Below are 27613 nucleotides of genomic sequence, written 5' to 3'. Positions count from 1 at the left end.
TGTGCGCAAGATGCATGACTTCAAGACATCTACAGCAAGTCCAGATGTGTGTAAATACCATGCCACAGACTGTAAGTGTTGTGAAATTCGAGTTACTTATAAACAAAATCTTGTCACAGAGAACACACCACTTTCACTTTGACCATCTCTGTGATGTGTCTGTGTGAAGCAATGCATGTCTGGGTTAAACTTAGAAATGCAAAAGTACTTGGTTCCCTTTATTTCCACACTTGGCACATTTTTAGGGGTCTGAAAGCAGTTTGCAAAACTGTATATATATATATATATATATATACTGTATGAAATAATGCATATTTAAAAATGTAATTTTACAGTATACAGAGTGCATGTCTATCACATTTTAAATAATTATAAATAATATCATACAGTTTATATAGGCATATATATATATATATACACACACACACACACACACACACATATAAATGTAAATTCTCAGTTCTCGATCAGTTGATTAATTTAAAGTGAATTTGATTCTTTTGATCTCAAGTGTGAAACACTCGATGAAACTCAGCAAATTTAATGTAGATGTATTTGTGTGCTTGCTATATCTGGGTTTCTCTCTGATCTATTCTCACGGCTCTGTGACCTTTCACCCTTGACCTCTGTGACCTTTCATCAGTTGAGTACTGTTCATCGCTGTGTGTGTTATTAATGCACATCTCCAGCACATCAAAGTCTTTGTAAATATAGCCCACGTGTGTGTGTGTGTGTGTGTCGGTGTGTGTGTGTGTGTGTGTGTGTGTTTGCCAGATGTCTATAACAGATAAAGGTCATGCATTTATTCCCCGTCAGACCTTCACAGAAAGTCAGAGTGGCTTTAGTACAACTCTATTGATAGATATGAACACACGTCTACTGGTCAGATTCTACACTAACTTCTCTAGTGTGCTGTGGACACTAGACTTGCGTCTGCTGGTCTGTTGATTGGCTGAGAACTCATTGTGTTGATTGTGTGTCGGTATCGGGTCGGTCTTGCTCTAGTTCGGACGGGACAGGCCTAACGCTGCACTGATGGAGGCCAGAATCAGGACAGCGCTGGCGGTGACCGCTGCTCCACTGGACCGGTAAACCACACGTCCATTACGTGGCTGAACGGGTCTAAACGTTCCCACCATCTGGTTCCCATCGTGAAACTTCAGGGTGGAAAAAGCCCGGAGCTGTTTGAAGACACATAATGATCAGAGCTTTATCACACAGGTTCAAAATGATGACAGGAAGTTGATTTTTTAGGGTGAGCTGGCCCTTTAAGTGCTCACTTCTGAAGTCCTAATAGAAAAAAATCCCATTCATTTTCTTTATGGATAAATTATTTCTTTAGCTTTTAAAAACAGAGCTACAAATTTGCTATTCGACGGTAGATCCTTTCTTTGAACCATCAGTTCACATTATTTCAACTTTTCTTTTAAAGAATTGTTTAAAAGCAGAATTTCTGGTAAAAAAAAATTGCATTACCCATAATTTAGCAAAATAATACAAATCAAAACAAGCTAATTGCGCCAAAACAACTCTTTAGTGTCTCATATATATTACTATTAACTTCAAATATGTTGTTTACATGAGTTATGAGTTATTTTAATAAACTAAAACTAAGATCATAAAAATTGTTTCTACAAATAAAATAAACATGAACTGATATTGAATATAAAAACATAAACTATTTTATTTCTGCTAGTTGTCAAAGCAACTTTTCTCATTTTCATTGAGTTTAATAACTCAAAATGAAATAAAAATAAATAAAAAAATAGACACATGAAAAAACTAATAGAAAATTACTAAAACAAGAAAACAAAAAAGATGGCAGAAAAATCTGACAATATACAAAAAGAATCAAATTGAACACTAATAAAAACTATATTAGTGTTTCAATTATTTAACTAAATTAACGCTGTTTAACATGACAATCAAATAAAAAATAATGTATACCAACAATTTAAGTTGATCATTTCATTATTCACAATGCTTCATGGGTTTGTAATTCTTTCTTCCATTATTTCACATTATTATTTATTTTTGTATGATTTTCAAATACTGGTTTGCATCAAATCAGAGTTTGTTGTGATTCTTCTCATTCCTATATTAATTATTGCCCATTTATTGGGGAAATCTTATCAAAGTGAGAAGCTATGTTAGATATCTAGTCAATATCCAATGGATGCTGAATAAAATGTAGCACCCCATTCATGGTCAACCTAATAAATGTTACCTGCACTATTGTATTATTCACTTCAGATTCTGAAGTTTAATTCAAGTAAATGCTAAAATACATGCAATGTGCATAGAACAGTTATTGAAATACAGCTGACTATAATGGCAAGAGATAGCAAAGTAAATGAGTTTAAATACGAGTTCATGTCCAGTTTTTGGTATTCAGGAGGATAATACCTGTTCTCTGTCGAGGGGAATGGGGTTTTCAAACACCGTCCACACCACAGCCTCCGTGCAGCCCGGTGTGGTCAGAGAGCCGTCGTACCGGTAATAGTTCGTCATGTTGGCTTCAGGCAGAATGAGCTGATTCAGAGAAATCTTACGGAGCGTCGTGTTTCCATCTGCGCAAACGAAAAGAGTCATTCAGACAGTTTTGTTGAACTATGTCTCTTCTGATTAACAAGGCTGAATTTAATTGATCGAAAATACAGTAAATTTTTACAAATATTTTTATCATTTAAAATAGCTGTTTTTTTATGTGAATATATTGTAAAGTGTAATTTATTTCTGTGATCAAAGCTGTATTTTCAGCATCATTCCTCCAGTCTTCAGTGTCACATGATCTTCAGAAATCATGAAAATATACTGATTTGCTGCTCAAGAAACATTTCTGTTTATTATCAATCTTGAAAACAGTTGTGCTGCACAATATTTCTGTGGAAACTGTCATTTATTTTTCAAAAGAACAGCATTTATTTGAAATCATAACACTATAAATGTCTGTACTGTCGATTGAATGGCTCCGTGCAATAAAAGCAATAAAAGCATTTGTGGCTTTCTTTCAAAAACATTTTAAGAAATCTTACCGAGCCCACACTTTTAAACGATGCAAATGCATAAAATTATCTCTCTAGAAATTTCTAGAAAATTTTAAGAAATGCATAAAGCTTCCTTTCAGAGTTATCATTCAACATCAAGAACAATAGCATAATATTACATTTTTGGTTAAGATTTCAGGATTTATATTTAATTAAAATTAATTTTACCTTCTTGTTTTAGAGAATACAATATTGTATATATGTTTTTTATTATATTTATTTTAAACAATTATAATTAAAAGTGTGTAATTTCTTTGCTAGAAACAGCACTAAGTGGAACAAAATAAAGATAGCAATTGTTTCCAGATAGTCACTGGTTAAGTCATAATCTGGCATTAATCGTGCCACTTAATCAAACAGATCAATGTCATGAAAGTATCAGTGTTTCACTCTTCAGGAAGTCAAACTATGACCAGTGACTGACCGACACGCTAAATATTAAACTGAAAGACTAAACAAATGACACGCTTCACTCTTAAAGGAATATTCCAGCATATATTCATCCTGATCAGGATGCTATTGATTAATGCAGACAATGCATTCACAAGTAAAAGAATCAGAGTGCCATCAATATATGTTTAAAATATAAACGGTGTCAGAGATGCACATATTAAAACAAGTCAAAATGATTGTCTGTGCTGATCGACAGCATGTCACATGAAATATTCCTGTAATATGGTAGAAGCGGTTGTTCAGATTGAGGTTGCTTTCTTACTTGTATTCTGGATGCTCCGCAGGCCGTGTGTGAAGAGATCGTACTTTCTGTTAGAGCTGCTCGACTCCTGGAAGTTTGAATCAGTGTAGTTTTTTATTCTACAAATTCAAAATCATCTCTGAGCATACTCATATTTCTTGATTTTAAAGCACATGCATTTCAAACCTCGTAGAAGAATCCCAGCACCGCGATTCCTGAGGGATCTCTGAGTGCGTCTTCAAGTCTGTTGTATCTTTGTTTCATGTGCACAATATGCAGCTGGTGAGAGAGTAATCCACATAATAATACACATTTTTAAATGTAATAATAAAAAAGTCAAAAACTTGAGGAAAACAGTATTTTTGGAATCAGCAGCACACTGGTATGGTGTTGGTGGCACCTCCATAGGATACTGCTCTCCATCGACGGTGTGTTCAGATCCAGGACCTCCATTGTTGCCCCAGTGGAGGTGAAACTGCACGGCTTTGTACGTTTCTCCCAGGTTTCCTCCAGACACTGTGGCTGTGATGGGTATACTGACCTGAACTGATGTGGAAAACACAACATTACAGTCCAGCGTCACACAGAGCTGTTTGTTTCTTCATCAGATTCTGAGAAATGCAGCATTGCATCAGTGTCTCATCAATGGATGCTCTGCAGTGGATGGGTGCCGTCAGAATGAGAGTCTAAACAGCTGATAAAAACATCACAACAATCCTCAGCACTCCAGTCCATCAGTGAACATCTGGAGAAGGCCGAAACAAGGTGTTTGTACCTTTAAACAGTTGTTTCCAGCTAAAATATGAGTCTTTAATCTAAAATAATGCAGCGTTGTTATGGATTATGGACTTGTGTTTAACCAGAGGCAACAGTTCAAAGCTAAAAACGTCTTAATGCTGGATTTGTTTCATCTTTTGTCTTCTCCAGATGTTCACTGATGGACTGGAGTGCTGTGGATTATTGTGATGTTTTTATCAGCTGTTTAGACTCTCATTCTGACGGCACCCATTCACTGCAGCAAGTGGTGGAATGCTACATTTCTCCAAATCTGATGAAAACACAAACTATATTTGCACAACCAAAATAGAGATGACAGAAACGGCTCAGTCGAAGCAGTTTTACCCGAGTGGCCGTTGTTCTTCATGGTGCTCTCGAATATGGTCTGGTAGCCGGTGAATTTGAAAGGCGTCAGCCGCTCGTCCAGCTTGGTTTTCTTGGTCACGATGTTGATTGGTGACTGTCTGCTCTTCCCACAGTCTGCATTGACTTCACTCCATCGGTCTGGTCCTTACAGCAACATGGAGAGGTAACGTTAGATTTAGTTATATACATCTTTGATAGTTGATGTGATGAAAATGCACAGAGAGTCTCAACTTACCTTTACAGTGAGATTCACAGCTCACTTGTGTCTGGTAGCACCAGTCTGTGTGGGTAAAGAAGATGAGTTAGTAAACTCAAATACTTCATATTTGATTTAAAGCTTGATTTTCAGCAATTTTATGCTTTTGTTTATCAATATTCACATTAGATCCTTTAAGCCTTTTTTTTGGGGGGGGGGGGGGGGGGGGGTAATACACTATCAGTCAAAATTGGGAATAATTAAGATGTTTTTGCAAGAAGACTCTTCTGCTCACCAAGGCTGTATTTATTTGATATAAAAATACAGTAAAAACAGTAAAATTGTGAAATATTATTACAATCTAAAATAACTGTATTCTGTGTGAATATCTGTTAAAATATAATTTATTTCTGTGATGCTCCGCTGTATTTTCAGCATCATTCCTCCAGTCTTCAGTGTCACATGATCTTCAGAAATCAGAATAATATGATGATTTACTGCTCAAGAAACATTTCTGATTATTATCAATCCTGCAAAAAATGTTCTGCTTTATATTTTAGTAGAAACTGTGATAGACTACCATAAGTTTGGAGTAATAAAAATATAAATAAATTAATATGTTTATCCAGAAAAACAAAATACATTAAATTGTTTAAAAGTGATTTAAAGCTTCTATTGTTAGAAAATATTTCTACTTTCAACATTGAATATGTGTTTCCCATCATTATCAATAATTAAACACCAATAATAAATTATAGTAATTAAACAGCAAATCAGCATATTAGAATGATTTCTGAAGGATCACGTAACATTGAAGACTGAAGCTAAAAATTCAGCGCCACATCACAAGAAATAAATGACATCTTAACAGATATTTACATAGAAAACATTTTTTTTTATTTGCAATAATATTTTACAATTTTACTGTATTTTTGATCAAATAAATTCACCCTTGGAGCACAGAAGAGGCTTCTTTCAAAAACATAAAAAAACTGTTTTATTGTATTAAACAAGTTATTAATGTTAATGACTTCATTACATTGACTCACAATGAGCACAGGCTATATTACATTGATCTGAGAATTGTAGATGATGACTGAACTATCTTCATATTCTGAACAGAAGTAACTAACGGGATGTTTGAAGTCTCTCAGTCATCATGACTGGATTTCATGTCCTCGGGTCTCCTTTTCAGATCCCGTTATTTTAGAAATGAAAGAGAAATGTCACTAATGACCCAAATGTTATTGCTTGGAAATTGCACTCGGTTCTCGTTTGTTTTGCAGTTGAGTCTTGAGTCCTAAAATTACTTAGGAAAAATAAAAAGTCACAAATGATTGGATTATTGCCATATAATAAGAGTATAGAGCTGTAAAATGAATGTGCATGGAGCAGCTTAGATCATTTTATGAGGATTTCTGAGTTCATAATGAGATCTTTGACTTTTAATTGCAGATGTTGCTGCACATTTGAGACATTGCTGAGATCAAAAATGACTGGATATGAAGTTGGTCAGACCTCTTTAAAGAGAAAGTGAGGATAAAATGCACATCACACAGTTGAGGAAGGTCATTTCTTCTTAATTTATTAGCTTGTTTGTGTTAAAACTTTGGATGGACATTTATCAAGCTCAAAATCACTGTTCTTAATTTATTTAAAAAATTTTTTTTGAGTTTTCGTTTGATTCATTTCTTTATTGAAGTGCATCAGTATTCATTGCTTAGACTGACCTCACCAAGATTAAAAGTTCATGGCCTTGGCACCAAACTTGTTTTGAGTCACTTCAGTGTCAATTTAAATGGATCATGTCATGTTTATTAAACTCTTCCTCGACTGTTCACTTGTTTTGTTTCCTAACAAACAAAGCATTGTTCCCACGTCTCCATCATTATCTGTTATCCTCTGCCATTCAGATGCCTCTTATACACAGGAACTGAGTTTCTATTGTTCATTAGCTGGACAGACATGAGTCGAGGGTCCAACGCTCTTATCTATCTCCGCTAGCTCATAGACGACTCTTATTTTATTAATCTTTCACCATGGAGACACATGTTTCCACCTCACAAAATATTTTGACCATATCTCTGAAATCCAGTGTCCTGTTTATCATCTCCCATTGAGTGCTGCCTGTACCCAGAATGCACCTGATCTCGTTCCCATAATAAGTTGCTTCCAGATATTAAAACTTAAGAACATTTTATTTGTATAGCAACCGTTTCAGTCCCTCCCCAACCAACTGGAATTGAATTTATGTATGTATGCATGCATGAATGAATAAATACATTAAATTTTTTCATTCTTTTTTTCTACATTTTATTTTTTCTTCTTCATTTTATTTATTTTTTTATTCTCAAGAACTACCATCCAGAATCACACTGCTTTAGGAGATAAATAAATAAAAAGTTTTATTCTTTTATATTATGTTTTTAATTTGATTCCTTTTATTCTTTTTACCTTTTTATTCTCAAGAACTATCAAGCAGAAACAGAACGTATTAGAAAGTATTAAAGCAATCAATCAATAAATGTTTATTTTTGTTCATTAATTTAATTTAATTTTTTATTCTTCTTTTTATTTATTTTGATTCTCAAGAACAAATGTTTTTATTCTCAGGGAACTAACAACCAGAAACAGACTGCCTTAGCAGGTATGAAACAAAAGGTAACACTAAATAAACAAGCAAACAAATGAAAATATGCTTTAAATACTTTTCTTTTTAATTATTATTCAAGAACAGATGTTATTTGTAAAGAGACTATGCTTTTTACTGCTTCAGTCTCTCTCCAACCAACCAAAAACAGACGATATTAAATAAAACGCTACAATCAATAAAAATGAATGAATAAATAATTGGGAAATAGATTTTTAAAGATAACTTATAACCTAATTTTAATAATAAGATCAGAGTTGTTAATCTATTCATTGTATATGCTTTTGTAGAAGCTGCGAACCTGAATTATTTCAACTTATTTTAAAATCATTATTTAACAGCTGAATCTGTGTTGATAAACAACATTGCTCATGACTGAAAGTGACAGCGAGGAAATAGTGTCAAAAGAGCTCCGCCCACTCTGTGAAGCACAGCACAGGAAAAAATAAAGTCTCACTAAACTGTCAAAATACAGGTGCATCAATAAATAAGAATGTTGTGAAAAAGTTCATTTATTTCAGTAATTCAACTCAAATTGTGAAACTTGTGTATTATATCAATTCAGTGCACACAGACTGAAGTAGTTTAAGTCTTTGGTTCTTTTAATTGTGATGATTTTGGCTCACATTTAACAAAAATCCACCAATTCACAATCTCAACAAACAGAATACTTTTTTTTTTTTTGTGAATTGTTGGACTTCTGGAAAGTATGTTCATTTACTGTACATGTACTCAATACTTGGTAGAGGCTCCTTCTGCTTTAATTACTGTCTCAGTTCAGCGTGGCATGGATGTGATCAGTTTGTGGCACTGCTGAGGTGGTCTGGAAGCACAGGTTTCTTTGACAGTGGTCTTCAGCTCATCTGCATTGTTTGGTCTCTTGTTTCTCATCTTCCTCTTGACAATAGCTCATAGATTCTCTCTAGGGTTCAGCTCTGGTGAGTTTGCTGGCCAGTCAAGCACACCAACACCATGGCATTTATTTTATTTTATTTTATTTATTTATTCATTTAAGTCGCTTTTATCCAAAGTGACTTACATTGCATTCAGGCCAACAATTTTCTCCTAACATGTGTTCCTTGGGATACAAACCCCCAACCTTGATCTACCACTTGAGCTACAGGTACACTCATTTACCCAACTTTTGGTACTTTGGCAGAGTGGGCAGGTGCCAAATCCTGCCGGAAAATGAAATCAGCATCTTCAAAAAGCTAGTCAGTGGAAGAAAGCATGAAGTGCTCCAAAATTTCTTGGCAAACGGGTGCAGTGACTTTGGTTTTCAAAAAACACAATGCACCAACACCAGCAGATGACATTGATCCCAAATCATGACAGACTGTGGAAACTTAACACTGGACTTCAAGCAACTTGGACTACGAGCTTCTACATCCTTCCTCCAGACTCTAGGACCTTGGTTTCCAAATGAAATACAAAACTTGCTCTCATCTGAAAAGAGGACTTTGGACACTGGACAACAGTCCAGTTCTTCTTCTCTTAGCCCAGGTAAGACTCATCTGATGTTGTCAGTAAATCTCTTGACACGTCTCTGTGTGGTGGCTCTTGATGCCTTGACCCCAGCCTCAGTCCATTCCTTGTGAAGTTCACTCAAATTATTGAATAATTTCACTTGACAGTCCTCATAACGCTTCTCTCAGATTGTTGTGCATCTTTTTCTTCCACACTTTTTCCTTCCTCTCAACTTTCTGTTAACATGCTTGGATACAGCACTCTGTGAACAGCCAGCTTCTTTGGCAATACATGTTTGTGGCTTATCCTCCTTGTGAAGGGTGTCAATGATTGTCTTCTGGACATCTGTCAGATCAGCACTCTTCCTCATGATTGTGTAGCCTAGTGAACCAAACTGAGAGACCCTATTGAAGGCTCAGGAAACCTTCGCAGGTGTTTTGACTTGATTAGCTGATTGGCATGTCACCATATTCTAATTTGTTGAGATCGTGAATTGGTTGGTTTTAGTTAAATGTGAGCCAAAATCATCACAATTAAAAGAACCAAAGACTTGAACTACTTCAGTCTGTGTGCACTTAATGTATTTAATACATGAGTTTCACAATTTGAGTTGATTTCCTGAAATAAATAAACTTTTCTACAACATTCTAATTTACTGAGATGCACCTGTATAGTTTCTATTGACATAATCAACAACTTAAATAAATAGATTACTAGTTCGCCATTTGATGATGTCATCTGCACTGCTTCATGTGATTGGAGTGTTTTCCCCTAATTAAAGTAAAGTTCACTGTCTTGTGTCTTTGAATTTTTGTTCGCTTTTCAAACACCTGTTTGTATCAAATCAAAGTTTTGTGTTGTTGCGATTCTCCTTGAGGCTGGTTTGTTTGCCTCGTGGCTTATAATGCTTAAATAGAGACTTGTTGAAAATCCCTATGGGAAAAATTTATGAAAAAAAAAAATACTTCCAGCAGCAATGTTGCAGAAAAAGTTAATGGCACTAGTGCAAACACTCATGCTTAATTACTTATTTCTCTATGCATACTGTAAATGTGGATGAGAGATTGTGTCTGCTGATCAATAAGAATTAGTTTGGCATTAATGAGCAGGTGTTATGAAAGTATATATTGGTCTCGAGTTCGGAGCGCACGTCAGTGGAGAACAATACCTGTCTGTTCACAAACAGCCTTTGATCTTTAGGGCTGCACAAGAAACAAAGTGATTGTCACAGTAATATCTCAAAGAGCAAAGATGCAACTCTGCAGATGAACAATGACACAAAAGACAATGAAAACACGGGTTCATGCATGCAAACCAAAACAAAACCATCACTGTGTGTATGATATATATATATCATGTGAACATGGAAATCTGCTTAGAGACAGAAAGATTTCCCTCATTTATACAGCAAGGCATTTTGGCAGAGCATGCAAACTGCATATCAGACATTTTTTTGTAAATGTATGCTGTTTGATATTCTACCCACATGACGGCATTTAGGCTGCGGTTTAACACTTTTGCTAAAGTTTACCTCATATTTATTGCTTTTCACACATTATTACTTGAAGACATTAGTCACTTTTCATTTTGGTTAAGAAGCTGCACTAGAAGGAAGCTGTCTGTGTAGACGGTGAGATCTGCAGTGTTGCGTTCTGTACATTTTCTCTCTAGACTATTAGGTACTGCGTTTAATATTTCAGCATGTCATTATGCAGTTCTTGCATGTAAATATTCCCACTGGCTTCATTAGTACCATTAAAGGAGCAATTCATAAACCATATTGACATTCATTGACCTTTCATTTAGAAGGCTGCCATTTAGCAGATGCTTTAATTAAAAGTCATTTACAGTTGACTTCACATCAGGTTACTCCAGAGAGACTGAAGCCGTGACAGTGTGTTGATCAAGAGATTCATAAATGATGGATATTATGAATGCTGATTTGAAGATTACAGTCAGTGTTTGTTTGTTCTATACAGAAGCACTTGAACATGCATCTAAAGTGGCTCTTAAATGGAGAAATTCAGTCTTTTGTGGACATTTTGTTGACATGCAGCTCACCTAGAAAGTATATTTGGATGCTTGTCACACTTAAAAAGGTCGGAATGTCATTGCATTAGAAATGATATCCATCAAATGCTGCATTATCTTTTCCGTCCTTTTCAAAGTTTTAATCACATTATCTAACTATCAACAAACAAAGTCTCTGAATACTGACTGTCCTCATTTTCAACACTCCATCTATTGTTTTAAAGGGAACACACTTCCTTTTGTTGAGTCATTTTTATTTAAATAGCGCTTTTCTACAATGCACGTCATTTCAGAGCAGACAGAAAAAAATGTGTCAATGTTTAAATATCTTTAGATCCTAGAGAACAGGAAATCTAACATCAAAGCAGGAGATTTTATGTTTTTAATGTCTATAAGCTAGAATCATTCATGTCGATTATTTACAGTAACTGACACTTGCTTTGATATTTCGTAATCTACAACTGAGACGTTTTTAAGTGTGACTTAACTGTATAAATACGTTTTGGCACCACTGGAATTGATCTGTCAATCATCAAAAAGTGTAATTTTTTTTTTTTTTTTTAATAAAAATCGCCTTTTGTCAAGGCAATCATATAACAGTGCGCTGCAAGGCCACTTAACATCTAAAAAAAAAAAAAAAAAGCTGTCCAAATACGTCCAACTATCTTTTCAAACGTTTTAGCTAACCACAAGTTTAGAACCCGTGGTATTTACACTGTAATTATGCATCCCCTTATTGTTTTACATACTTAGAAATAACAACAAACTGACCAATTCAACCCGACTATTTTCATCTAGGTAGCCTAAATAGACCCTCACAAACCTAGTAACTTTTTGCAATAACTTTTTTGGAGGTAGCCTAGCGCCACAGAGCGCTTCTAGAGAAATGTATTGCTTCTGAAAACCAAATAATTATTTATCAGCTATTAAAAGATAGGTTGCACAAGTCGATAGCAAATTAATTAATTAATTAAATGCTACCTATCAGAATGTGCTACCAGCAACGTATTAATATGGTTTGAGGCTTTTTTTAATGTCCATACCTACCCCTGTCCTAAACTTACCTAATGCAGATATATTTTTGGTAGGTAGCATGATTTGTTGGTGCAAAGGGCGCCAAAGAACAAATCCGATGCACTTGAACAGATCACGCACGGAACATTTCTACAGCATTTCTATGGTGCAGAAGGCACAGGTGCAGCTCTAGTCACGAATCATGCCTCTGCATCGACCGCATTACTCCGGCAAACACTCTTTTGTGGTTTTAGGAGCTCGTCCTATTTAAGCGAGTGTCTTTGAGCAGAATGAAAGATGCTCTTTCCTCCAGAAAACGAGCTAGTGCGCAATATCTATTTATTTCCCCCCTGACGGATTATTTTAAGGGGTTGGAGGTTCGTGCATCAAACGACAAAGATTAATAACTCTCTGTCTGCCTAGGTAAGCTTACATTATTTTAGAGACTTACACAAATAGCCTACAAAAACGTGTTTTGGGTTAAATCAACTAATCTTTATTGTGTGTTAATCGGTCATTAGTCAAAATTGTAATAAAGATGTTTAAAAAAAAACATGTGTTTCCATGGTGTACTTTTGAAAAGCTTAAAACTTGCTAAAACGTTCAAATGTTACAATTTGAGTGTTTTTTTGCATAAAAAATAACACTAAGCAGCTTTTTAAAAGGTCTAGTTATTTAACTGTTTGAGAATATGTTAATTTCTAGTCGGCTCAGAGTCGGCTCAGAGGAGTCGGTCTGTTCTCCTTTAAATGATGCACAACAGCTATTACTGAATACTAATACGTTTGATATAGGCTAGATCATTCAGTAAATCTGATCAGTTGGAAATGTCCTTATTGCTATATGATCAAAGTGATGTTACCTGCACAGCCCTGAACACTTGTAGGTCTGTAGAGTTAGTAAATCACCCTGCAGCAGCATCACTGAGAGGATGAGGACTCACCTGCACCGGAGCACAGGTGCACAATCACAGACAGAAGAGCAGCTGAAAGCAGACACCGCATCGTGAATGTCCTGGGACTCCACCAAATGTGACCCTTGGACAGTGAGATCGTCTCTTATATAGTAATATATCTATCAGTGGTCAGGATGGAGTCTGCTGGCCCCTCCCATCACATTCCTCAATAACCACAGCATCCATCCATTCATCTATCCATCCATCCATCTATATATCTATCTTAGAGAGTAGAAATGTGCAACTTACAGTTTAGATAAACGTATACTTATAGATAATCCAACATGGCATGGCAGCATATAAGCAAAATAAGTAATGCCCAATCACAGTTAATCTTATTCAAACTTTGTATGTTTATTATTGATTATTTTTTCAATTCCATGAATCGGATTATTCCAGGTGAAATCCTTAATGATGATCCCTTCAGTATTTTTATTTAGGCCTTTTTCAGGGAAACTTATGTTTAGTCAGGAAGTATCAAGTGTTGAATTAGGCTATTGTTATTGTTTTATTTTTATTTATTTTTTTGGTTCCTATCTTTACACACATGCAATATTCCGTAACCTTACTGTGCTCTAAACATATTTCTGTAACTCATATACTTTATAGTGTGCATATGGGAGATTATTATATCTTGTATAAAGTTACCTGAGTAAACACCTCCTTTATCCACAAAAGAAATATGCAGTTATTAATACTGAGCACAAACCCAACATTAATGTGAGTCTGGTGACATCTAGTGGCCAGTTCAAGCCTCTTATCATCAGCTGAGATCTGTGATGTTGAACTGGAGGCTTTTTCTGTTGCTTTTTTTAGTATAACTGGCACTAGCTGTTGGCTTTCTTCTCTTTTCTGACTGCAAAACGCTGAACCTTGTACAGTCTGTATAAGAAGAAACTGACGGGTTGGCAAGTTTCACTCTCACTAGTCTCATGTTCATTTTCATAATGTTGCAATGTTGTGATTATTCTTTTGATTCATTGTAACAGTAAGCCTGATGCTGTTTTTCCTTTTTATAGACTTTTTCAAAAATCAGTGTTAATGAACCTTTTCATTGGAACTTAATTATTTTGTTTGTGTTGAATGTTATGTTCTTTATGTGTGAAAGGTGCTCCATAAATAAAACTGCTAGAGATCAGACTGTTGTTTGTCTGTTTTAAAACCAGCTTCTGGTTGATATTATTATAGCATATTACTGCAGTATTAAATGTAGGGTGAAGTCAGCTAAAACGGTTCATCTGGTTGGTAAAATGGGCCAAATTAGGTTAAGAGTCATATCTCATAAAATTTTTATAGTCAGTCACAATAACTGATCTTGCATTTTGCTTCAAGACTTGTTGACATGTAAGAATATTTGAGATTGGTCTGAGTTTTTTAAGGCAGGCAGGGCAGAGTGTTACATGAAGCACGTCAGAGAAATTGTAAGGTAAGTGAGCATGACACAGTACATTTCATTCATCACTAAAGCAATTATACACATGCTTAACAACAAAGCAAAGGTTTATGAACAATATTTTGACATGCTCTATAAAATAAAAAAGTTTTATTTAAAAAAAGAATCTTCTGTTTATGTGAAAAACAGCATTTTAGGAAGAAATGGCTGGTTAAGCTAAAATGGGATACGCGCGCACACACACATTTACACAGAAATTGAGAGTGAAAATAGGTTTATAGGCCAAAACATGTATGCATATAAAATCTAGTCTTAAAAAAATACAAACACACATTAACTCCAGTGAGATTTAAAAATGTTTAAATGTTGAAATATTTTTGCTATTTAAAATAACTGTTTTCTATTGGAATATATTTTAAAATGTATTTTTTTCCTGTGATCAAAAGCTTAGATTCTAATATAATTTTTTATATTAATATTTTTTTTTTTTATTATTCAGTAGAGTATGTTTTTACATGATTCTTTGATCAGCATTTATATGAAATAAAAAGCCATTGAAAAGCTTGGAGTCGATATTAAATACTACAACTATTTAAAAACGTTACTGTTTTGCTATGGCACAATAAAGACAATAGTGTCAATTTACTGTTAAAAATAAAACGATGACCCTTTGAAGCTTTCATTAAGCCTAAATTATAAAGAAACACTTAAGCCTTAACAGATCAGATGTACATGCAAATATGAATATTCTAAAAATATTAAAATATTCTGTCTCTGTAAAGTTAACTTATCTGAAGTGCAAGTCTAGTTGAATGAATGTATAGTGAAGTTTACTTCATCTATGTTGCCCGTCATGTCACTTTCCATAAAAGCAGTTCTGCCACTTTAAATGTATTTGATTCCTTTGCTGTATTTTCAAAATAGTTTAATTTAATGCTTTGCCTCAAAGACTTACATGGCAACCGTAAAGGCTGTGTAGCGACTGCTATTTTATAACATTTGAGATATTATGACAGTTTCTATTAATATTCAGAATAGTTTTTATATATATTGCATTTCATTTTGAATGTGCTACTTTTAGTTTTTAGTATATTTTTTTTTAAGTAAGTTTAAATTTTTTTTTAGTTGTGGTTATTTTAATACATTGTTAAAAATTACGATTTTTTTATTTTTATTATTGTTATTTTGGGTTGCACTATTCACTACACTATTATTTGCATTATTTAAATTTTCTTGTAAATGCTTTTTTGGTTTAAATTTTTATTTCAGTTTTGTGTATTTTGGTGCATCATCAAACACTAAAAATATTTCAATATTTCAAATTAGTTCTTTTTAAATTTGAACTCCATTTAATTATTATTGTTATTATTATTTGCTTTTTAGGTTTATGTTTTAAGTTAAGCTAAATAAAAATGAGAATAGTTTCCACTAGCTTATTTTTTTTTCTTTTATATTTTGTTCCAGTTAACATTTTAAGTTACATAAAAGGTTTATTTCAGTTAACTATAATAACCATGTTCACCTTGATTATCATGATAGAAGTCTTAAATCATTAACATAAATAAATTCAAGCTCCATGCTTGGTATGATTATGAACAAAATGATAAAGCACAGACGAATAATCTCAACACAGGATGCAGACGGCTGATAAAGACGTATCTTTTTATTTAACCCATGGGATTGAATTTATACAGTGCATGTCTTTACAACAATTATTCACTAAGTGACAAAGTTTAGCCACTATTACAGACCAAATAACTATACATCACATTTTTGGGTTCCTTTTCAATGCATTTAACTCAAAATGTGTCCTTCATCAACACCACAGAGAAGAAAAATGAATCCGTCAGACAAAATCAAACCGGTTCTCAGTGTTTTCAATCCTCTGATTGTTAAGCCTCTAGCTATTGCACCATCCAACATGTTAAAAAAATCAAACACATGGCACTGTTGAGAAAGAGGTTCACCAACATTACAATACACAATCAACAAAGGGCCTGAAGACGCAGACGACGAGAAAATAAATCATAGCACTTGTTTTGACTGTGTGATGGACAGCAGCGAAACGGTGCTCCAATCAAAAGTCCTTTCAGTCGCTACCAGCTTCCATTGATTCACCCATTTCAGCTTGACATTTTAATTATCATCGTTGGTTTGTTCAGATGGAGTCACAGAAAAGAAACTAGTACACTAGTAGTAGTAGTAGACGGAGCAGTGCAACATGGCTATAGGTTTACCGTAACACACACAACATACAGCATAAATGTTCAGCTTGCTCGGTTTTTTCTTGCTTTTCCTGCTACAAAACACCCACATGAAACATGAACTGATTCTGTTTATATATTACTGATACGTTAGAATTTGAGTTTGGCATTTAAAGTCAAGAGTGAAACCATTTCAGAGTTCAGCGAAAGCGCAAGTTTTGACGGGAGTGGCTGAAAAAACACGAGAAACAAGAAGAAAAACACAAACTGCCATCAAATCAATGCAAACTTGCAGCTTAAACTCTGCACGCACCAATCCCTCCGACAAACCAAACAGCCGTACATTCAAGCTTCATCTCAGCAGACGGACAGCTGGAGATCTCTCTGTTTTTGGTCTCTAACCCCCTCCGTAGTGCACAAAATAATAAAGGATAAAAAAAGTAGAATTTTTTTCGTTTTTTAGGACTGTAGCAGCTTGGTTGGTTTTAAATAGAAAGCCTCTGGATGGACGCGTGTCTGATGTGTGTGGTGAAGAAACGCATCTCTCTTTGGAACCCAAGGATCCTTTGGGTCCCATTTCTGTCCTCAACCAGAGAAGCTTGGAGTTCACTTGCAGTGATCAAATCGCCCATCCATCGCAAACCGCACTGGTGTTTTGGAGTAGATCCGTCCCGTTCCTCGAGTGGATCAGTCTCAGAGTCGATCCGGACTCCAGAGGAGAGAGCAGCTCTTGCTCTAAAAGACGGCCGTCTGATTGGACGCCGGTGTGTGTGGAGTGCTGTGATTGGCCGTCTCAGCTGGAGGCGGTGGCGATGGGCTTCTCCAGCTGTTGCGAGCGCAGTTCTCGCGTGCGGGACTCCAGCAGCAGATCGTGGCAGGTGTTACACACCAGAACCGGGTCGTACAGCTGCTGGTCAGGGATCGGCAGCTTCAGGTGACAGCAGTCCTTACAGAACACGTTCCCACAGTTCCTACGAGAAATCAGGACGGAATCCGAATCAAGCATTCAGTCAAACATAAACTATAAACTATCCATCCATTATTTGAAATCGTATCCAAAATAAAAGTGGTTGTCTACATAATATGTGTGTTTGCATAATATATAAATACACACACATACAGTATATATTCTGGAAATATTTACATGCATTTACATTTATATTTTATATATATGTATTTAAGATATAAACAACATTTTTCTTTATTACGTACATGCATGTGTTTGTATTTATATATAAATAATAAATATACACAGTATACACACATATATTATGCAAACAAAAACTTTTATTTTGGATGGGATTAATCGTTTGACAGCACTAATTTTAATACAATTAATCAACAATTTAATCGATCACTGTCAGGGCTATAAACAGTGTTACTGTTAAATAGAACTATCTTGCAAAGCAAACTAACTGAAATAAAACTGAGAATAAAAAAAAAAAATAAACTACTGAAAAACTACTGAAAAATGTGAAACAAGCACGCATTTCTAATTTTCTAACATTTCCTTAATTTAAGCTCAAGTATTCAAATATTAAAACAATACCAATTTAAATTTAAAAATAGAGCAAAATAGAATAATAAAATAAAAATGAAAGCTAAATTAAAATAAAATTATTTATAAATTATTTATTAAATTCAATATTCAGTTATTCAATTGAATTGAATGGAATAAATAATGAAATAATTCAGTTAAAAACAAATTTAATACCAATGAATAGAAATAAAAAATAGAAATATTGCCTAAAACTGAAATAAAAATAACTAAAGCTTAACAGAAATATATCTTTAAAAATGACAAAAGCACATAAAATTACTAACACTTAAACTGAAAAGATAAATATAAAAGCTATTTTTTTAATAATGATAATAAACCCAATATTCAATCAATAAACTAACAAACTAATCTGTCACATGCACTTTAAATAGTACTGTTATTTTTAATGGAAAAAACAAACAAACTCTAATTCGCTAATCATTTTCAGTTATTGAAATAAAGCAAAAAAAAAAATAAACCTGTAGAAATGTTGCTTTGGCAAACAGCTAAAACTAAACATAGACATTTAAAAACTTGACTTTAAAATTTTTGAAAATGACTACTACCTAAACAAAAATACTATAATATTGTACAAATAACACTGAATTAACACTGACTATACATTAAATACTCTAGAAATCAGCCAGTCAATCACATATTAATCTATAAATCCATTATACAATCCCTACTAATTCAATCAAATATTTTATAAATAAAATTTAAAATTAAATCACTTTTTTTTAATTGATGTTTGTTGAAATGATGTTTGAATTGCCAAATTGACAAAATATATAGTAAAATCCAGTATACAACCATCAATAACAGGACACTTTGATCGTAAAAATAATTTTATATTTTAATTTTCTGTAATAAATCATATTTACTTAACTGACATTTAACTAGTAGTCGACCGATATATCGCCAAGGCCGATATTTGCCATTTTTAAAATATCGGCATTGGCTGATACATTTTTCTGCTTGGCCGATGTGTTCGAGGTGCAAATCAATCACATATTAATCTAAAAAATCATTTATACATTCGATACTAATTCAATCAATATATTTTATAAATAATTTCAATTAAATCACTTTTCTTTTTCAACTGATGTTTGTTGAAATCATGTCTGAATTGCCACTGACAAAATATATAGTAAAATCCAATATACAACCATCAATAACTGGACACTTTGATTGTAAAAACAATTCTGATATTTTAGTTATCTGTGATAAATCATATTTACTAAACTTACATTTAACTAGTGGTCGACTGATATATCGCCATTGCTGATATATTGGCCGATATTTGTCATATTTTTTAAATATCGGCATTGGCCGATAATTTTTCTGCTTGGCTGATGTGTTCGAGGTGGGACTTTTATTTTGACGGCTCTGAGAGCAGCAGCCCCTGAGCTCTCACAGTGCTCACACTCTCTCATTCATCATCGTTGTTAACAGTTCTGTTTAATACAGATAGAAGTCTGTCTAATAATCAGATAGAACGGTTAAATGAATTAATGTATACAGAAAGTATTATAATGATTGCTTTTATATTATTAGTAATAGGAAGGCAAACATTATATTACTTTCTCGTTTGCCATCAGCATTAAGCAAATATGCATTTATTTCACTTAAATAAATCTTTGAATGACTGCTTGCCAAGATATCGGCATCAGCTGTCAGAAAAACCCAATATCGGTCGACCACTACATTTAACGTCATTTAAAATCTCAGAGGGACAGAGTCTTGGGGATCCCTGAAAAGTCTGAAGATGAAGTGATATGTAACTGATGTGCTCCTATTGGGCCGCACCTGCAGTGATGCCGTCTCTTGACAATCCAGAACTCACAGTCGCAGTTGAAGCAGTGAGAGGCCATGTGATCCGGCACCCATCTGGTGACCTGTGCGTCCAGAAACAAGCTGGTTAAACTCTCTAAGCATCATCAGCTGTACTGCGCAGCGTCAGAGAGAGAGACTGACCTCTGTGTCCTTCCTCTCCACACGGTCCCAGCTGCCCTCGCTGAAGCCATCCTCGCTGTGACTGGACAGAGAGTCTTCCTCGTCACTGCCGTCCGACTCCCGCAGACACGTCTGGAGACACGAGAGAGACATCAGTGGAGTCACAGACACAAGAATGGAAACACATACACATCTCAAAGGACCGACGACACAGCTGTCAATCAAACACTGCACTGAAACAAGGGTTTAAACTGTGTTCTTATTTTAAACTCGCCAAAATAATGCACATTCTGCCCAAAACAACACTCTTGTGTTGCAATTGAGAAAATTTCTAATTTATCAAGTCATGAAAGCATAGATTGTACCTGTAATAAAATCACAAACACCACAGGAGACCGGTGATTTTATATGCAAGAGTCAATTAAGATATTTTAAGATACGCACGAATAAAATACACAATATCATCTGAAAATCTGAATCTTCCACTTAAAAAAACAAAATGTTTAGTTAATAATTACGTTTTTTTATGTTTTTGAAAGAAGCCTCATGCTCTCAAACGCTTAAAATATATTTAAGTAGAAAAATGATACAAATACTTAACAATATGGATGCTTTTACTGTATACAGTGTTTTTTTATTTCTTTTTAAAATTAATGCAGCCTCGGTGACCAGAAGACACTTCTTTTAAAAATGTTATTATTCCACAAAAATAACTAAATTAAATAAAATTAATAACAAATAAATATTCTTATTTTTGGATATTTATTATGTATATATAAATACAAACATGTATATTTCTAAGAAAAAAAGTGTATATATTAAATATATGTATACAAATTAATAAAATAATATAATACTATAAATATATAAACGTATATACATTTATATATTTAAAATATATAGAATGTATGTGTGTGTATTGAAATATACACGTAATAAATATACACAGTATATATATATATGATTAATCCCGATCAATCATTTGACAGCACTAATATAATATATTTTTTTATATTTTACTTTTTAAATTTAAATTTAAATTTAAAAAAAAAAAAAAATATATATATATATATATATATATATATATATATATATATATATATATGAAAACAAATATGAAAAATAATTGACTAAACAAAAAAGATTTACTAATATTAACTAATGACTGAAAAGATATATTCTTTAAAAACGAAACAGTGGATTTGTGAAGGACCCACGGAGAGCATGATAAATGCGCTGGGAACACAGACTCACGATATCATCCTCGTAGTCGACGTCGGGTTCGGAGGGCGTTGTGCAGGACTGCTTGCTCTCCAGTTTGAGCTGCAGCTGTCGAACCTGCCGCCTCAAAACCTCCACTTCCTGTTTGTAACTGGCCTCGATCTGCCGCAGCCGCTGCTGCACCGCGTCCACCGCCACCGGCAGGCCGTCATCGTCCAGGTACACCGGAGAGCCGCTGGATGACGGAGAGGAATGGGACGGGAGCAGCTGCCGGAAGGACGGCCCCATTGCTAGCGAAGACGCCGCCGAGGAACAAAGCGCAGCGTAGCTGGAGTTCCTGACCGCAGAGAACCAGCCCGACTGGATGGGGCTCCCAGGAGCACGCAGAGGGTCTCGACGAGGGCAACACGGACCGCCGTTAGCACTTCCAGCATGTGCACGGAGGAGTTTGTTCGCCAGGCGGCGGCTGTGATAGCTGCCATGTTGTATGGCGCCGCCACAGGCCGACTGGACCAGGCCTTGGACGCTGTCCCATTGGGAACCTAGCAGAGATAGCTCCGTCAGCTGGCTTTGGGAAATCAAACGGCGTGCTGCTTTTGCGTAGTAGGCGGGTGGTGGTCGTTCTCTGGCGGGAACCAGTTCGCTGTTTCGTATCGCCGTTTCAAACGCCACGTCAATGGCTTTCCTAGAAGGAGGCACTGCGCTTTGCTCTGTTAGCGTCTCCACTGACGCCTCCATTGGCGCAATGGCTTCAGAGTTCGCAGATCCACTAGCGTTTTCTATGTCTACATTACAAACGGGAGGTGGATTTGTGTTTTCTGCAGTCCTGATTTCCTGTGGTAAGCTAATTGGGATTTTGAGGTTTGTGACTGGAAGGGGCGTGGCTTGGTCTAATGATAAGGGGTGGGGTAAAGATGGAAGAGGCTGGGTTGTTAAACAAGGCTCCACCCCTAAATCGTCCTCACGAGATCTTGAAGAGCTGGTTTCCTCACACGCCGGCTCAGCGGCGCTCTGGATGGACACGGGTGGGCTGGGCTCCAGCGCCGGACGGCCCTCCTGGCAGTGCTTGTTCAGGTTGGGGTCACTCGAGGTGCGGGTGAGTGCCGCGCCGTTCTCACAAGCAGACACCAAGTTGTCCATCGAGCGTGTTTTGGGGAGCCTGAGGGAATTGAAAAACTGTGTTTACAGTGTGCTTCAGTTCACCACAAGAGGGCAGGAGCTGAACACAAAACATCTCAGAAGAGCTGAAGGGATGATGGTTAGATCTTTATACATGCAAGTACACAAGAGTGTATAAAATTTTTAATTTAAATAATTTAAATACGTTGCATTATTCAAAGGTCTGTCTGAATACTGGATTCTGATTGGCTGGCAGATATGACAACAGTTTAATGCACAGGTAGTTAGTTCCAAGTCAGTTTAATCACTGTTCTATATTAATACACTGCTTTAATTAATGCACACTTACACACTTTTGATCAGTAATATGCATCACTAAGACTATCATTTGAACAACTTTAAAGATGATTTTCTCAATATTTAGATTTTTTTGCTCCCTCAGATTCAAGATTTTCAAATAGTTGTATCTCAGACAAATATTGTCCTCCGAAAAACCAGACATCAATGGAGAGATCATTTATTCAGCTTTCAGATGATGTATAAATCTCAATTTCGAAATATTAACACTTGGTTACACAAATATTTGACTGGTTTTATGGTCCATGGTAACATATATATATATATATATACTAGGTCATTAGGAAGAACGTCCAGCACTCTGTAATTTACTGGCAGCAGATGTGCTGGAATCTGACTGCAGAGAAGGAAATACATCAGGATATTACTTTCAGGAAAGTAGTTTGGAATGTGGCCAAATAAAGATTTAGTGAAGCAATATGTGAGCAAATGTAATTGTGCCTCATTGTAAGCCCTGTAATGAAACGAGTGGTCACCTGTCGAGGGAGCGCGAGCTGAACTCGTCTCCTCCAGCCGAAGGGCTCAGGTAGATCTCCATGGCATCTTCAGCAGCGGTGCACGGCGAGGACGAGGGCAGATACACAGCCGTCCACAGCTGCAGCGCTCGAGTGTGACAGACCGGCTGCAAGACCTGCGGACATCAGCACAACATCAGATATCACCTCAACACAACACCAAAGCTGTGAAAACATTCAGATATCTGGGATTCTTAAAACAGGGATCTCCAATCTGTAAAAGGCACACAAATGAAGAAAAACTTAAAAAGTTATGGACATTTCTCTGGTGAATATATAGTGTTTTAAGCTAAAATTGCTTAACTGTTAATTGAGTCTCTTGTTGAAAGCTTCGAATTAATAAAAAAGTGCACGGATCTTGATTAAAGTAACTATGTGTTTGTGTTCATACGTTACTCAAATCAATGTCATCATATAGTTAATTAAAACCATTAAAAATACATTTCAATTACCTGACATAAAAATATAAAATTTGTATTTAAGTTGCCAGGGGATGATTTATCATTTTTGCTTGATTTTGTTTTTTTTTACTATATTAGACATATATATAAAACAACAAAACTGCATTAACTGGGGATTACATAAATAAAGCACAACAAATGAGAAAGTTTAATGTCTTTTAAACAGGGTTCTCAAAGTCACAGAAAACCTTTAAACATTGGTGAATTTTAAAATAGCAATTTCCATTCAGGAAAAGACAGAGATATAACACAAATCTTAAAAAGATATGAAAATTTCTCTAGTGAATATAAACAGTATTTGTTCAGCTCTAAAACGCCTAATTGGCTAAAACCCGTTTTTTTATTATTAGGATGTGAGTGCATCATAAATCCTCTCTGAACCAATCCAGAGGTGTGTTGTCCAGTGTGTTGTGTGTGTTTGTAGGTGTGCTGACCATATCGTGGCAGGGGATGTAGAGGAAGTTCTGGAAGTTCTTGTTGCCGTTGCGCAGGAGTGACCAGACGGAGCAGGTTCGTTTATACACGTTACGTGCCTCGCGCTCTTTGGCGTTATTGCACAGGAACGTACCGTACAGACAGGAGTACGTGTGCTGAACCAGCTTCACCTGGAAATACAACAGAGTTAATCAGAACAACAAGACCTACAGGTCATATAAACTGAGGGTTTATCCTTCCTGCAAAATCCTGGGAATCAGATTTATGAGTAAAATATAAATAAATGAAAAGGATAATTAAATGTCAGCATGCAAGTTACGGAAAAATTACATAAAAAAAGGAAGCATAACTCAATTTCTGAGGCTTATTTCTTATAAACCAATATTCTGGCCATCAGGCTTTCTTATGGTTTGGCATCACAATGGAAAATGCAAATATATTAAGGTCGACAACAAAATAAATTGGGCAAAATATCTTTTTTTTATATTTTATAAAAAAAAAAAAAATTTAATGCTTTATAAAAACATTATGCTTTTTGTTTAATAAAAACAATAATAACGCCTAAAATATTTTATATATATATATTTATATTTGCTCCGAAATTTAAAAAAGGCAACATAAAAAAAATAATGAATAATAATGTAAAAAGAAATAAATATTATAATAATAAACAAGCTATTATAAGTATGTGTTTATTTTTTTAATACCATGATGGTACGCATTACACATAAATGAAAGCGAAGGCTTCGCACCAGAAAGGCCTCGTTGAACTCGAAGAGGCAGGGGAACTGCTTGAGGAGCTGATGAACACAGTCCAGCCACTGCAGGAACACAGGACACTGTTCACTCACATCCTCACCACTCTCCTGATGACCACAGCGGTCCGCAAACTTATGACCATAGTCCAGCCACTCGGTCTCCACCAGCACCTGGAAACCCTGCCCAGAGACACCACGGATTCATTTAACCTTTCTAAAGACACATTCACAAGCCAAAGCTGGCATTCAGATGAATTCACATCTACACCTGCATGAAAACACTGCCTTTGATCCTAGAAAGAGCGCTGCTTCAGTATTTTTTTTTACACAAAGTATAAAAGCAGATGCTTTTATCTTTGCATTCTAGGTGCACGTTTAAGTTCATGTATTCCCTTAGGATCAAACTAAGTCACACAGAGCCTTCTTCGTGTTTACCTCTATGGTCCTGTAGAAGGGATCCAGGAGGATCTTTGCGAGGGCCACGATCTGCGGCGTCCGGTCCCATCCGTCTGAGCAGTGCACCAGCACCGGTCTTCCTTCACGCTCGACCGCGGAGCACACCAGAGACGCCGCCTTCAGCATAACGGACAGGTGCTGCAGCCAACGGGTGCTTTCCAGAGCCGAGAGCCAGCTGGAGAGAGAGCAGATGCCCGAATCGGGTTATAAACGTCTGAACACTTTACCTGAAGCCTTACATGTAATGCACTATAAAAGTATTTGAATGCTTTAATTATTCATTGCACTGCACCTTATAATGCATTGTATGATCACATTAATAATTGCAAACACAGCTATAATACATATATTTTCATCGATACACCTTTAGAAAGCACAATGCATTAAAAACAACCGATTTCAGATGCAACAAGAAATCTGCATCTATAATGAATTTTCACTTTGGTTACACTTATTTATAAAAATATATATATAATGCATTGCAATGTGCATCATGACTAACTTTTTATACATTTATACATTATGCATAAAGGCCTCAAGTAACGCATTAAAAATAAAAAATACATTTACCTTCTGAAGTAGTTTTTTGTCTACTCAATGATTCACTCATTATATCTTTAATATCTTTGAATTATCTACAAAGGCTTTTCTCAGCTAATTTTGATCTGCTAGATGTGCTTCAGATAATGCAACAAAACTGAATCCTAATCAAACCAGAGTGCACTGAAAATAATGTCTAATTTCGTCCCATTTCAACAAATTGATTGAGATTGATTTTGGTATTTTAGGAGCTAATAAATATATCACATAAATAATATTATTTAATTTTTTATATTAATAATATTAAAGTATTATTATTATTATTATATGTTTATAATAATTCTGTGTGTGTGTGTGTGTGTGTGTGTATATATATATGTGTGTGTGTGTGTGTGTGTGTGTGTGTGTGTGTGTTTAAACGTCAGAAAGGGAGAATACATGCAGATTCACTTACTTGCCAGGATCTGGGATCTGACTGCAAACGGCTCTGAGTGACTGAAAGCTGTTTCTAATGGAGTGGATATTGGCCATCCCCATAAACATCACCTCACAGTTGGGATAGTACTCTACAAACACAAATGAAGCAGAGAGAAACCTGCCTTCAGCTAACAAACAAACAAACAAACAGTGATGTCCGACAGCATCCAGTGCATGAGTTCAGCGGCACTCACCTTCACACTCGCAGCCTCCTCCTTTGGCACGATTGGCCACAGCGGCGGTGTAAGAGCGTGCATCCAGAATCAGTAACTTCTGTGCTGCACTGCTGGCATCAGGAGCGGGACAACCTGTCAGAGACGAGTCTGGGGAGAACAGAGAGAGACTTCTGACACACTGCATACTACACTGCATTCACTGCAGGCCTGGAGATTTATGGAGACATGGTGTCATCGAAATGAACAAAAATTTCCCCCAAATTCAAAATAAGGTGGCATTCTATCACATGCTCATCAGTGGATGCTCTGCAGTGAATGGGTGCCATCAGAAAGAGAGTCTAAACAGCTGAAAAAAACATCAGAATAATCCACAGCACTCCAGTTCTTCAGTTCACATCTGGAGAAGACAAAAGCTGAAACAAATCCAGCATTAAGATGTTTTAATCCAGCATTTTTTTGAATTTGTTTTTTTTTTTCGTTTTTGAATTCGAACTGCTGCTTCTCACCAAAATATGAGTCCATAATCCATAATAATGCTTCCTCCAGTGAAAAAGTCCAACTCCTGTTGTTCTCTCACATCAAAAGTTTGGGTGGTAAACAGTGCTAGATCTGTGCAGATTTCTCTCCTGATTCAGACCAGACCACATTTATTTACTTATTTTTAACTGGAAGAAGCGTTATTATTGATTATGAACCGTTTGAAGTTAAAAACGTCTTGATGGATGTTTCTTATAAATACGCTGCTTCACTTAACAAGACATTAACTGATGGACTGGAGTGCTGTGGATTATTGTGATGTTTTTATCAG

The 27613-nt window shown here is 35.6% G+C and overlaps 2 protein-coding genes across 5 annotated transcripts in view; both read right to left on the bottom strand.

Moving 5' to 3' along the window:
* Positions 1–422: 422 nt before the first annotated feature.
* Positions 423–13642, bottom strand: ca4a (carbonic anhydrase IV a). Its single transcript, XM_026240629.1, has 8 exons — positions 13186–13642; positions 5120–5164; positions 4864–5028; positions 4142–4287; positions 3928–4020; positions 3763–3829; positions 2407–2570; positions 423–1181 (listed from the first exon to the last, which is right to left on the bottom strand). Exons 1-8 carry the CDS (start codon positions 13244–13246, stop codon positions 1002–1004), a joined length of 921 nt encoding a protein of 306 aa, XP_026096414.1. The 5' UTR covers positions 13247–13642; the 3' UTR covers positions 423–1001.
* Positions 13643–16232: 2590 nt separating this feature from the next.
* mtmr4 (myotubularin related protein 4) overlaps positions 16233–27613 on the bottom strand; it is a 61294-nt gene continuing 49913 nt past the window's right edge. For all 4 annotated transcript variants that reach the window (XM_026240628.1, XM_026240624.1, XM_026240625.1 and 1 more), the window contains 10 exons: positions 26824–26952; positions 26607–26718; positions 25592–25787; positions 25151–25336; positions 24398–24568; positions 23464–23618; positions 21545–22670; positions 20312–20422; positions 20144–20232; positions 16233–17765 (listed from right to left, as the gene is read on the bottom strand). In XM_026240628.1, coding sequence (XP_026096413.1) covers positions 17588–17765; positions 20144–20232; positions 20312–20422; positions 21545–22670; positions 23464–23618; positions 24398–24568; positions 25151–25336; positions 25592–25787; positions 26607–26718; positions 26824–26952 — 2453 coding nt within the window. In that variant the 3' untranslated portion in view covers positions 16233–17587. The remainder of the gene's footprint in view (positions 17766–20143; positions 20233–20311; positions 20423–21544; positions 22671–23463; positions 23619–24397; positions 24569–25150; positions 25337–25591; positions 25788–26606; positions 26719–26823; positions 26953–27613) is intronic.

This window comes from Carassius auratus, linkage group LG30F (genome assembly GCF_003368295.1).
Source record: "Carassius auratus strain Wakin linkage group LG30F, ASM336829v1, whole genome shotgun sequence".
Taxonomy (NCBI): Eukaryota; Metazoa; Chordata; class Actinopteri; order Cypriniformes; family Cyprinidae; genus Carassius; species Carassius auratus.
This window is presented reverse-complemented; position numbering and strand designations above follow the sequence as displayed.